The sequence below is a fragment of the Haematobia irritans genome, chromosome 4, assembly GCF_050003625.1.
Source record: "Haematobia irritans isolate KBUSLIRL chromosome 4, ASM5000362v1, whole genome shotgun sequence".
Lineage (NCBI taxonomy): Eukaryota > Metazoa > Arthropoda > Insecta > Diptera > Muscidae > Haematobia > Haematobia irritans.
In genome coordinates, this window is record NC_134400.1 from 156551352 (window position 1) to 156566134 (window position 14783).

The window sequence follows — 14783 nt, forward strand, 5'->3', positions numbered from 1 at the left end:
GCTCACAGCAAATATATGAAGAGGTGTAAAACGATTATAAATAATGGTACGAAAAATACGTATTTTTTTAATATCATGTGGTAGTGGGAGATAGTATGTACGGGCGAAATATATTTCGAACCGTTACAAAACATTTTTAAGTTAAATCCCAAAACAACTTCATTCGCGAATTTTGGACAAGGAAAGGAACTTTACATCAGAGAAATTTGTCTTCTATACTAGCAAAATTGGAATTCGTATTTTAAGGACACCAAATCTGTGTGTCCTTATATATTGTCCTTAAATATTGTTTTCAGTAGAGGCAATGCTGCAACGTATACTCCTCTCCAGAACAGACCCTAACTACACCACTATACGTTACTCCCATTCGTCATAGATGTGTCCTAAACTCCAGGTGCCCGGTCTTGTTACCCATGGCCATAATCTTTTTACTTAGACTTTGCCCTCAGCATTGACCAAACATTATAATTCCTATAGCAACCAATTATCTTTGTCAAATTTCAAATTCAAAGAATTGAAAGATAAAATTTTCTCATAAATATGTTATCAGAATTTTAGAGAAATTATCTAAAGACCAAAACAATATTGTATTTATTACGCCAATTGACTGAAGCCACAATATTGCCAAATACTGTGGCAGCGGTAATGGTGACCAAAAATGTTCATTATTAAATATTTCTTTGCCCCAGCCACCAGGCCACCACGACACAGCATAGATTATTAAAATTAAAAGCATCTCATAAAAATTTTGTAATCTCTTGAATGTCACCGTCTTGTATGCTTCACCTGGTATTCAGACATTCTTGATGTTTGGCTTCCTTCCCAGTCCAAAACATAAATTACCGAAAAATAATACAAGCACTCACCCTCGTTTATTCTGATGCTGACTGCTGACTGCTGATTGCTGCTTCAGCGGAGGCAAGAACAAGGACAGATTTCGTGCCGTAAAACAAATGACAACAATAATCAAAGTATCTGTGAGACAAATGTTTACTCAACAATTTACCACCACTCAGTGCGACAACATAAGTGCTAGAGATGTCCAATTGGATTTCTAAAATTTACATCTTTTGGAGTGGAATTAAAAAATTGAAAACGTAACTCCGTGCCATAGCTTCTGTCATTTTCAATAGGAAACATATAATTAATAAATTAGTATGAAATTTAAAATATCTAACTAAACTCAATGGCGTGACGAAGGACTTTCTCTACATTGGAAAAAAAAAAGTACATACGGCTGTAAGTTCGGCCAGGCCGAATCTTATGTATCCTCCACCATGGATTGCGTAGAAACTCGATTGTCATCCATAATCGAATTACATGAGTTGCGGTAACACTTGCCGATGGCAAGGTATCTTAAAACTTCTTGACACCGTCTTCTAAATTGTAAATTAGTCCATACAGGGTATAAATTAAAAAAAGCCGATTAAATAAAACCCAATAACCTCTTGTGTTCTCTTTGTCACCGAAATAAACAAATTTCTGTGACGAACCCGGCCCCGTGAGAAATACCCTAGCCTTGAGGGGAAAACCTCTCGTTACAGATTTTAAAAGACGGGCGGTTGGGCATTCCTTGATTGACTCAGATTTACACCACAATCATATATATTATGCACTGAAAAAAATATTGTCGTGAGGCCAAAGATTTCATGTCTTTAAAATACGAATACAAATTTTGCTTAGCAGAGAAAACGCATTTCTCTAAGATAAAGTTATTTTCCTTGTCCAAAAGTCGATAAACTTTTCAATGAAGTCGTATTGTCCTTATAATTAAGTGATTTGACTTAAAAATGGGTATCTTAACATGAAAGAAAAAATTTATAGGCTAAGGTCAACTTGACTTTAACAATTCAGAAAAATTCTTTAAATTTAATGAAATTGTCTTTAAATTTGTTGTCTTTTTGCATCTTGACTACAAAGTTAAAAATCGTTCAAATATAGGACATGTTTTTCAAAACTTTATTTTAAAAAAGTTTTTTACTTCAAACATAGCATAATTTCTACTGGAAGTCGAGTCCTAATTTGGAAAATAAAGTTGCCGTTAACTCGTTTTTAAAGGACTTTGATAGCATATGAAGAAAAAAAGCTGAGAAAGCGAAAAATTAAAATTTGCTTCCTAGAAACAAGTACACAAAACCTAAATTTAAAAGAGAATTGTGTCATAAAAGTATCCTTACTTGTATTCTCCGCTTCTTTGGCTCGGAATCAATACCAAATTTTTTAAAGTAAAGACAAAATCTTTGGAAACGAGTATGCTTTTTTTATCAGTGTGGGGTCTGAGACTAATATTTCGATGTGTTATAAACGTAATGACAAAAGTTAATTTATTCTTTTTATAACCTCCACCATAGAATGTGGGGTATGGTGGAGGATGTAAAAAGGATAAATTCCATATGAAAAATGTTCACTTTGATTAAACTCTGATCCCTTTGTAACATAAAAAAATTAATCTATTTATAGAGCAAATTCCATAGAAATCACAATTCACATGTTTTTGCTAAGAATCATAGATATTCTTCAATGCCTAAGCTTGACCTTAAACAAGTAAGGAAAGTCTAAAGTCGGGCGGGGCCGACTATATTATACCCTGCACCACTTTGTAGATCTAAATTTACGATACCATATAACATCCGTCAAATTCATACATTTAAATACCACTCGATCTGGACAGAATTTGATAGACTTCTACAAAATCTATAGACTCAAAATTTAAGTCGGCTAACGCACTAGGTTGGAAAACAATGTTAGTAAAAAACAAGTAAGGAAAGTCTAAAGTCGGGCGGAGCCGACTATGTAATACCCTGAACCACTTTGTACATCTAAATTTTCGATACCATATCACATCTGTCAAATGTGTTGGGGGCTATATATAAAGGTTTGTCCCAAATACATACATTTAAATACCACTCGATCTGGAAGAATTTGATAGACTTCTACAAAATCTATAGACTCAAAATTTAAGTCGGCTAATGCACTAGGGTGGAACACAATGTTAGTAAAAAACAAGTAAGGAAAGTCTAAAGTCGGGCGGGGCCGACTATATTATACCCTGCTCCACTTTGTAGATCTAAATTTTCGATACCATATCACATCCGTCAAATGTGTTGAGGGCTATATATAAAGGTTTGTCCCAAATACATACATTTAAATATCACTCGATCTGGAAGAATTTCATAGACTTCCACAAAATCTATAGACTCAAAATTTAAGTCGGCTAATGCACTAGGGTGGAACACAATGTTCGTAAAAAAAAATATGGGAAACGTTTAAATCTGAAGCAATTTTAAGGAAACTTCGCAAAAGTTTATTTATGATTTATCGCTCGATATATACGTATTAAAAGTTTTGGCAAATTAGAGTCATTTTTACAACTTTTCGACTAACCAGTGGCGATTTTACAAGGAAAATGTTGGTATTTTGACCATTTTTGTCGAAATCAGAAAAACATATATATGGGAGCTATATCTAAATCTGAACCGATTTCAACCAAATTTGGCACGCATAGCAACAATGCTAATTCTACTCCCTGTGCACAATTTCAACTAAATCGGAGCAAAAAATTTGCCTCTGTGGTCATATGAGTGTAAATCGGCCGAAAGCTATATATTGGAGCTATATCTAAATCTGAACCGATTTCAACCAAATTTGGCACGCATAGCTATAATACTAATTTTACTCCCTGTGCAAAATTTCAACTAAATCGGAGCAAAAAATTGGCCTCTGCGGTCATATGAGGGCAAAGCGGGCGAAAGCTATATATGGGAGCTATATCTAAATCTGAACCGATTTCAACCAAATTTGGCTCGCATAGCTACAATGCTAATTCTACTCCCTGTGCCAAATTTCAACTAAATCGGAGCAAAAAATTAGCCTCTGTGGTCATATGAGTGTAAATCGGGCGAAAGCTATATATGGGAGCTATATCTAAATCTGAACCGATTTCAACCAAATTTGGCACACATAGCTACAATGCTAATTCTACTCCCTGTGCAAAATTTCAACCAAATTGGGGTAAAACTCTGGCTTCTGGGGCCGTATTAGTCCATATCGGGCAAAAGATATATATGGGAGCTATATCTAAATCTGAACCGATTTCAATAAAATTTGGCACACTTGACTATAGTACTAATTGTTCTTCTTGTACAAAATTTTAAGTAAATTAGGGTAAAACTCTGGCTTCTGGGTCCATATAAGTCCATATCGGGCGAGATATATATATGGGAGCTATATCTAAATCTGAACCGATTTCTTCCAAAATCAATAGGGATCTATTCTGAGCTAAAACACATACTTGTGCCAAATTTGAAGTCGATTGGACTAAAACTGCGACCTAGGCTTTGATTACAAAAATGTGTTCACGGACAGACGGACAGACGGACAGACGGACAGACGGACATCGCTATATCGACTCAAGAGCCCACCCTGAGCATTTTTGCCAAAGACACCATGTGTCTATCTCGTCTCCTTCTGGGTGTTGCAAACATATGCACTAACTTATAATACCCTGTTCCACAGTGTGGAGCAGGGTATAAATATGGGAAACATTTAAATCTGAAGCAATTTTAAGGAAACTTCGCAAAAGTTTATTTATGATTTATCGCTCGGTATATATGTATTAGAAGTTTATGCAAATTAGAGTAATTTTTACAACTTTTCGACTAAGCAGTGGCGATTTTACAAGGAAAATGTTGGTATTTTGACCATTTTTGTCGAAATCAGAAAAACATATATATGGGAGCTATATCTAAATATGAACCGATTTCAACCAAATTTGGCACGCATAGCAAAAATGCTAATTCTACTCCCTATGCAAAATTTCAACTAAATCGGAGTTAAAAATTGGCCTCTGTGGTCATATGAGTGTAAATCGGGCGAAAGCTATATATGGGAGCTATATCTAAATCTGAACCGATTTCAACCAAATTTGGCACACATAGCAACATTGCAAATTCTACTTCCTGTGCAAAATTTCAAACAAATTGGGGTAAAACTCTAGCTTCTGGGACCGTATTAGTCCATATCGGGCGAAAGATATATATGGGAGCTATATCTAAATCTGAACCGATTTCAATAAAATTTGGCACACTTGACTATAGCACTAATTGTTCTTCTTGTTCAAAATTTTAAGCAAATTAGGGTAAAACTCTGGCTTCTGGGGCCATATAAGTCCATATCGGGCGAAATATATATATGGGAGCTATATCTAAATCAGAACCGATTTCTTCCAAAATCAATAGGTATCTATTCTGAGCCAAAACACATACTTGTGCCAAATTTGAAGTCGATTGGACTAAAACTGCGACCTAGACTTTGATTACAAAAATGTGTTCACGGACAGACGGACATGTTCCACAGTGTGGAGCAGGGTATAAATATGGGAAACATTTAAATATGAAGCAATTTTAAGGAAACTTCGCAAAAGTTTATTTATGATTTATCGCTCGACATATATGTATTTGAAGTTTAGGAAAATTAGAGTCATTTTTACAACTTTTCGACTAAGCAGTGGCGATTTTACAAGGAAAATGTTGGTATTTTGACCATTTTTGTCGAAATCAGAAAAACATTTATATGGGAGCTATATCTAAATCTGAACCGATTTGGCTGACATTTTGCAAGTTTTTCGAGACCCATAAAATATTCGGATGTACGGAATTTGAGGAAGATCGGTTCATATACACGCCAATTATGACCAGATCGGTGAAAAATATATATGACAGCTATATCTAAATCTGAACCGATTTTTTCCAAAATCAATAGGGATCGTCTTTGAGCTGAATCAAATTTTAGGACGATCGGACTAAAACTGCGAGCTGTACTTTGCACACAAAAATACACCAACAGACAGACAGACAGACAGACAGGCATCGCTAAATCGACTCAGAATTTAATTCTAAGACGATCGGTATACTAAACGATGGGTCTCAGACTTTTCCTTCTTGGCGTTACATACAAATGCACAAACTTATTATACCCTGTACCACAGTAGTGGTGAAGGATATAAAAATCGAAAACCAAATATACTTAAATTGAAACCCCTAACTACCTGTAGAAAATCAAAAAAAAAACAAAAAACAAAATCTTCAAATACCAAATATCTTGCGAAAACTTTGCAGAAGTGAACAGAGCACAGTAAAAAATAAAACAAATAACAAAAATTTGGATTTATCCTTAACAACGCACGCTATGCAATGGATGAAAAGCAATTTATAGCGGCAGTATTTTGGATTGGCAAGATTTCTATGGTAAAGGCATTGGATGGCGTGGCAACGGAGGAGTGGGACGATGTTGTGAACAATCTAAGAATTTAAAACAATTTCTAGCCATTTATTTTTTTTACCACCTACAAAACCACCAACCATTAAAGTAATGCCAGATTATAAAGCGTGCTTCGAGAGATATGCGTTTGGCAGAAATAAGCTTACCGAATGAAAGGTTAAGGTCCCATTATTGCCGACATTATCCTGTGCGAGTTTTGCTCTATTATTATAGCTCGCTATTGTCCTGTGACCTATGCTTAACGACTTGCTTATACACTGAAAAAAAAGCATACTCGGTTCCAAAGATTTTGTCTTTACTTTAAAAAATTTAGTATTGATTCCGAGCCAAAGAAGCGGAGAATACAAGTAAGGATACTTTTAAGACACAATTCTCTTTTAAATTTAGGTTTTGTGTACTTGCTTCTAGGAAGCAAATTTTAATTTTTCGCTTTCTCAGCTTTTTTTCTTCATATGCTATCAAAGTCTTTTAAAAACGAGTTAACGGCAACTTTATTTTCCAAATTAGGACTCGACTTCCAGTAGAAATTATGCTATGTTTGAAGTAAAAAACTTCTTTAAAATAAAATTTTAAAAAACATGTCCTATATTTGAACGATTTTTTGCTTTGTAGTCAAGATGCAAAAATACAACAAATTTAAAGACAATTTCATTAAATTTAAAGAATTTTTCTGAATTATTAAAGTCAAGTTGACCTTAGCCTATAATTTTTTTCTTTCATGTTAAGATACCCATTTTGAGGTAAAATTACTTAATTATAAGGACAATACGACTTCATTGAAAAGTTTATCGACTTTTGGACAAGGAAAATAACTTTATTTTAGAGAAATGCGTCTTCTATGCTAAGCAAAATTTGTATTCGTATTTTAAAGACATGAAATCTTTGACCTCACGACAATATTTTTTTCAGTGTACATTCGAATGTTTGGCATCGGAGATGTGTAGAAGGCCTTAGATTAGTATGAGGGGTTTGGGAGTTCAACAAATGGCTAGAAATTCAAAATATAAAGACAGCAATTTATCTGCTTTCTCGAATATGTCCATTACTCATGTTAAGTAAAAAACACTTTCATTAAATGCAAACAGATAGAGAACATTTCTTATTATGTCTTGTGAATAGCATTAACTACTTTTTCGATTAGGATCTGAAAATGCCGAATAGAATAGAATAGAATCAACCTGATGATACCCTAAAATATCCAACACAATACAAATGGCAATCGGTATATTTCAGCTAATCTACCAAAATTTTAAGAACATTTTATCAAAAAACTACCAAATAAAAAAATCTTATTTTACTGTTATTGAGCAATTTTTGTGGTTTTTATGAAAAAGAAAATGATTAGAAGTGAAAGAATTAGTTTATTTATTATTTTATGATCACTTCCCAACAAAAAAAGAGCTTCCAAAAAAGTAGTTTGGATCCCCAATTTATGATCCGGAAGTAGTTCAAACTTGGAGCATCCCCAATGAATTTTACATGGGCTTATTGTAGGACGGAAGTTCTCCATTTTTGGATCCATTGAATTACTTTAGAAGTTGTGCTTGGTAGTTCACTTGGATGAAAAAATTTAAAAAAATAAAAAAAAACAAAAATGTTTCTCCAATTTCATTTTTTATTTTTCTCAGTAGTAGTTTATTTTCTTATTATCTAATTTTTACAAATTGAAAAGCTTCTTCGCTTCCACCGGGGGTTGAACCTGGGTCTGTTGGAACCATAACAGAACGCCATAGCACACTTAACCACAAACGCCATTGAACACGATGCATCAAAACGTCTATTCAACTACTTCCTGAGATGTTCTTTATTATTATGAAAGACAAAATAAAGAACGTTGATTCCAATCTCACCAGCGACAATGTTTCTATTAAATATTTTTCTAAAAAAATGTTTTTTTTTATCTTATACATCGTTTTTATTTTTTTCTTTTTTCGAAATATATTTTTATATATATAAATATATTTTTTCCATTAAAAACCAACAAAAGTCAAAAATGATCGTAATTTGCAAAACCTTCTCAAAAGAACTTCATTGGAAGTAAAATCGCAGCGGGGATGAATTTTTGTTATTTTTTATACCCTGCGCCACACTGTGGACTAGGGTATTATAAGTTAGTGTACATGTTTGCAAAACCCAGAAGGAGACGAGATAGACACATGGTTTCCTTGGCAAAAATGCTCAGGGTGGGCTCCTGAGTCTATATAGCCATGTCCGTCTGTCCGTGAACACATTTTTGTAATCAAAGTCTAGGTCGCAGTTTTAGTCCAATCAACTTCAAATTTGGCACAAGTATGTGTTTTGGCTCCGAATAGAAGTTTGGAAGAAATCGGTTCAAATTTAGATATAGCTCCCATATATATATTTCGCTCGATATGGACTTATATGGCCCCAGAAGCCAGAGTTTTACCCGAATTTGCTTAAAATTTTGCACAAGAAGAGCAATTAGTACTATAGTCAAGTGTGTCAAATTTTATTGAAATCGGTTCAGATTTAGATATAGCTCCCATATATAGCTTTCGCCCGATTTACACTCATATGACCACAGAGGCCAATTTTTAACTCCGATTTAGTTGAAATTTTGCACAGGGGGTACAATTAGCATTTATCTATGCGTGCCAAATTTGGTTGAAATCGGTTCAGATTTAGATATAGTTCCAATATATATGTTTTTTCTGATTTTGACAAAAATGGTAAAAATCCCAACATTTTCCTTGTAAAATCGCCACTGCTTAGTCGAAAAGTTGTAAAAATGACTCTAATTTTCCTAAACTTCAAATACATATATGTCGAGCGATAAATCATAAATAAACTTTTGCGAAGTTTCCTTAAAATTGCTTCAGATTTAAATGTTTCCCATATTTATACCCTGCTCCACACTGTGGAACAGGGTATTATAAGTTAGTGAATATGTTTGCAACACCTAGAAGGAGACGAGATAGACACATGGTGTCTTTGGCAAAAATGCTCAGGGTGGGCTCTTGAGTCGATATAGCGATGTCCGTCTGTCCGTGAACACATTTTTGTAATCAAAGTCTAGGTCGCAGTTTTAGTCCAATCGACTTCAAATTTGGCACAAGTATGTGTTTTGGCTCAGAATAGATCCCTATTGATTTTAGAAGAAATCGGTTCAGATTTAGATATAGCTCCCATATATATACTTCGCCCGATATGGACTTAGATGGCCCCAGAAGCCAGAGTTTTCCCCTAATTTGTTTAAAATGTTGTAAAAGAAGAACAATTAGTACTATAGTCAAGTGTGCCAAATTCTATTGAAATCGGTTCAGATTTAGATATAGCTCCCATATATATCTTTCGCCTGATATGGACTAATACGGTCCCAGAAGCCAGAGTTTTACCCCAATTTGGTTGAAATTTTGCACAGGGAGTAGAATTAGCATTGTAGCTATGCGTGCCAAATTTGGTTGAAATTGGTTCAGATTTAGATATAGCTCCCATATATAGCTTTCGCCCGATTTACACTCATATGACCACAGAGGCCAATTTTTAACTCCGATTTAGTTTAAATTTAGCACAGAGGGAAGAATTAGCATTGTAGCTATGCATGCCGAATTTGGTTGAAATCGGTTCAGATTTAGATATAGCTCCCATATATAGCTTTCGCCCGATTTACACTCATATGACCACAGAGGCCAATTTTTAACTCCGATTTAGTTGAAATTTCGCACAGGGAGTAGAATTAGCATTGTTGCTATTCGTGCCAAATTTGGTTGAAATCGGTTCAGATTTAGATATAGCTCCCATATATAGCTTTCGCCCGATTTACACACATATGACCACAGAGGCCAATTTTTAACTCCGATTTAGTTGAAATTTTGCACAGGGAGTATAATTAGCATTGTTGCTATGCGTGCTAAAGTTGGTTGAAATCGGTTCAGATTTAGATATAGCTCCCATATATATATGTTTTTCTGATATCGACAAAAATGGTCAAAATACCAACATTTTCCTTGTAAAATTGCCACTGCTTAGTCGAAAAGTTGTAAAAATGACTCTATTTTTCCTATACTTCTAATACATATATATCGAGCGATAAATCATAAATAAACTTTTTCGAAGTTTCCTTAAAATTGCTTCAGATTTAAACGTTTCCCATATTTTTTACTAACATTGTGTTCCACCCTAGTGAATTAGCCTACTTAAATTTTGAGTTTATAGATTTTGTAGAAGTCTATCAAATTCTTCCAGATCGAGTGATATTTAAATGTATGTATTTGGGATAAACCTTTATATATAGCCTCCAACACATTTGACGGATGTGATATGGTATCGAAAATTTAGATCTACAAAGTGGTGCAGGGTATAATATAGTCGGCACCGCCCGACTTTAGACTTTCTTACTTGTTTTTTACTAACATTGTGTTCCACCCTAGTGCATTAGCGAACTTAAATTTTGAGTCTATAGATTTTGTAAAAGTCTATCAAATTCTGTTCAAATCGAGTGACAACACATTTGACGGATGTGATATTGTATCGAAAATTTAGATCTACAAAGTGGTGCAGGGTATAATATAGTCGGCCCCGCCAGACTTTAGACTTGCCTTACTTGTTTTTTTTTTTTTTGTAACTTTAAAGGCGATGCTAGTCGGAATGAATTTAAAGTCAAGTCAACGAATCTAAAGGCAATTTCATTAGTTTTGAAGATTTTCTTTCAGAATTATCAAAGCCAAATAGTCCAAAAAATTTTCTTTCATTGAAAGATAATAATTATAAAGTCAAATCATCTCTAAGTAAACAACTCCTTCATTGAAACGCTTATCAGCTTTGGGCCAATAAAAAATCTCTGTATCGGAGAAATGCGTCCTCTATGCTACACACAAAATTTTTTTCCTGATTCAATCACGAAATTTATTGATCCAATTATCCGATTCAAAATTTATTGATCCAATAAAATGTCTTCAATCACAGAAATGATAGTATCAATTAAAAAATTTATTGAAAGTCAATTAAATTCGAGAAATTTTCGTGAAATTTTTTTCTGTGTACCCAAAAACGGCATTCGTATTATAAGGTTATAAAATCTTTGTGCTTACAACAACCAACGAATAACTCTCGAGTGGCTCTCCACGTAGGATATTTGTATAGAATCTAAGGCAAAAACAAAAATCTTAATAAATGTTATTCTTCAATTTAAATTGAAAAAAGGAGAACAATCCAATCTCATTGTTATTTCAGTACAGTAATTATTATTTTTCTGCTTCATTTATTCTTGCTGCTATTGGCTTTTATTCTTTATGAATTCGAATATTCTCAACCTATACATATATTTTTGCAATAGCTCTTTATCTCTTTTTTATTTTCTTTTTATATCATTGCAGAGTCCAAAATCTAGATTCAATTGTACGCGTTGCTGACCGCGATCTGCCGGTAGTGAATACACGAGGCGATGTTCTATTCAATTCATGGAAAGGAATATTTAATGGCCAGGGAGGTTTCTTTTCACAAGCACCACGAATCTATAGTTTCAGTGGCAAAAGTGTTCTTACGGATCCTTTATGGTAAGTCTAAAAATACAATATGCTATTTAAAAACAAATATGTCGTGTATTTCATAACACGCCCGACAAAAAATCGCCAGAAATCGAAGTTTATATACTATTACATTTCTCACAATACTACACTGTCAAAAAAATGTAATAAGGTATTGTACTAAGTCTTACTATTTATGACGTTTTTTTTCTTTTTTTGTTTTTCAACGAAAATATGCATTTATACGTAAAAACTAAACTTAACTGTTTCATGGCAAAAAATAATCTACCTAATACGAAAATTTAATTGAATTGTATTTCATTTGGGAGATTTCACGAATGAATTTCCACGCGAAAATTAAATTTAATATTGTTACTATTTTTCACTATATATAGTGTGGGTGTTATGTGTTACAAGCAACTTCTACTATCATTTCGAAATCGCTCATCTGATAGCAAACAGATTTATTACAGTGAGAGTCCATTTTATTGTGTACAAGCTTACAAACGCATTTTGACCAATTGTATACACAAATATTGTTATGCACTACGAAATTCAAGAATTATAGTGTAATTGCTTTATATTTGGCTGCAAAACCACATATGGCTATCACAGCATTTAAATGTGAAAAATCTCTTGTCTCTGGTACCATTGCAATCACGGTTGCCACTCGAGCCACAAATAAACTATCAAAAAATTTTGTCAAAATTTTATTTCTATAGAAAATTTTGTCAAAATTTTATTTCTATATACATTTTTTTCAAAATTTTATTTCAATAGTATTTTTGTCAAAATTTTATTTCTATAGTAAATTTTGTCAAAATTTTATTTCTATAGAAACTTTTGTTAAAATTTTATTTCATTTATGTTGTTTTGATCTCAGCTTTAAAAGCATTGTGTTGTTGTCTAAACTACAAGAGTAGCTTAACCAATAGAGGAAAAGAATGTTTGTCAAATTTATTTGGGCCAAGCCCTATAGACTGCAAGATGGTTGGATGGACGCACGTTTCGGAGTTACCACATTCCTCATCTGAACCCTCTACTTGCATCAAAACTATCAACCAATTATCAGAACAAATTCGGGTAGTTCACTAAACCCAAAGTGAACCACAATCGAACCTTCCGAAAAAAAGTTTATGATAGTTGGCCCTTGCCTAAATAAACGTGTGTCCATCCAACCATCTTGCAGTCTATAGGGCTTTGCACAAATAAATTTCACAAATATAATTTTCCTCTGTTGGTTAAGCTACTCCTGTAGTTTAGTCAACGCAATGGTTTTAAAGCTGAGATCAAAACAACAAATATGATTCAAGTACAAACCAACGATAAAAAAACAAAAAATAAATTATTTCTATAAAAAATACTGTTAATATTTTATTTCTATAGAAAATTTTTTTAATATTTTATTTCTATAGAAAATTTTGTCAAAAATTTCTTTCTATAGAAAATTTTTTCAAAATTTTATTTCTATAGAAAATTTTGTAGATATTTTATTTTTATAGAACATTTTTGCATAAAAGAAAATCGGAGAAAATCTACCGAAACATCAAAAATTCTACCAATGTACCAAACAGTAAAAAAATTTACCATATTTGGTAGAATTCTACCAACTGTGGAAGGTTTGATTTGATTTGACGGCTTGATTTGATTACAGTGCATCCAAAATGGACCAAAAAACGGTAAAAACACCAGAAATTATCCGAAAAGTGAAGGCTTGATTTAATTGCAATCCACGCTGTAGAAAGCTTGCTGGTGACTTAAACATATCGCGAGAACGGGTGCAACACATATTGAAAGATGAATTTGAACTAAAACCCATGAAGTTCGGAAAAGTGTAAGAGCTCACAGCGGCGCAGAACAAGTTAGACTGGAAAGAGCCAAAGAATTGCTTCGTTTGCACGAAAGAGGACAGTTACTGAAATTGGGTTTCTCCACACCCTCAAAAAAAAAATCGCTTCTGTAACATATGCCACATTTTGCTTCAATCATATATATTTTCAGGATTGGTCCAAACAAAATATTGTTTGTACTGTTAAAACATATTAAGTTTTACCTCAGGCATACACTGGTAAAAAAATTTTAATGAAATTTTCTTTGTGTATATATATTTTTAAGGCGCCAATTGGTTACTTCCATTATTTTACTTGCAGCACACTCTAGGTCTCTCTTTCTAAACACATATTTGTTTATAGGCTATTTCTAAATTAATATATGTTTGCATCCAAGCATAATGTATTTACAAACATTTTATGTCCCAAACATAATATGTTCTAACATATTAATATATATGTCGCAAACATGTTATGCTAGTTTATGAACATTATATGCTTGCACTTAAAAATATTGTGTTAAAAAATTTTAGTTCCAAACATATAATTTTAACACCCAAACATATGAAAAACAGTCTTATTCGTCCGTGCAATGAGAAGCCATTCCATATTGACCAGTTTATGAATAAACAAACTGATTCATCCGAACCGGCTGAAATTTGGTACATGGTCTCTAACAACCATGCAAAAATTGGTCCACATCGGTCCATAATTATATATAGCCCCCATATAAACCGATCCCCAGATTTGCGAGCGGAGCCTCTAAGAGGCAAATTTCATTCGATCCGGTTGAAATTTGGTACGTGGTGTTAGTATATAGTATCTAAAAACCATGCCAGAATTGGTCCATATCGGTCCATAATTATATATAGCCCCCATATAAACCGATCCCCTGATTTGATCTCCGGAGCCTCTTGAACAAACAAAATTCATCCGATCCGGTTTCGCTAGTGTGTTGCCGATAACAACCATGCCAAAATTTGTCGGTATCGATCTATATTATATATAGCTTCCGAAAAAACCAATCCCCAATAACAGAAAAATCACGATTGCCACTCGAGTCAACATTAATCTACCAAAATTTTATATGTCTATAGAAAATTTTGTCAAAATTTTATGCCTTTAGGAAATTTTGTCAAAATACTATTTCTATAAAAAATTTTGTCAAAATTTTACTTCTATAGAAAAT

At 33.4% G+C, this 14783-nt stretch overlaps 1 protein-coding gene across 6 annotated transcripts in view; it reads left to right on the forward strand.

Annotated features, from left to right (window-relative positions):
• Positions 1 to 14783, forward strand: part of Mp (collagen XV/XVIII-type protein multiplexin) — a 1363033-nt gene that overhangs the window by 1234349 nt on the left and 113901 nt on the right. For all 6 annotated transcript variants that reach the window (XM_075303610.1, XM_075303614.1, XM_075303611.1 and 3 more), the window contains one exon: positions 11616 to 11795. In XM_075303610.1, coding sequence (XP_075159725.1) covers positions 11616 to 11795 — 180 coding nt within the window. The remainder of the gene's footprint in view (positions 1 to 11615; positions 11796 to 14783) is intronic.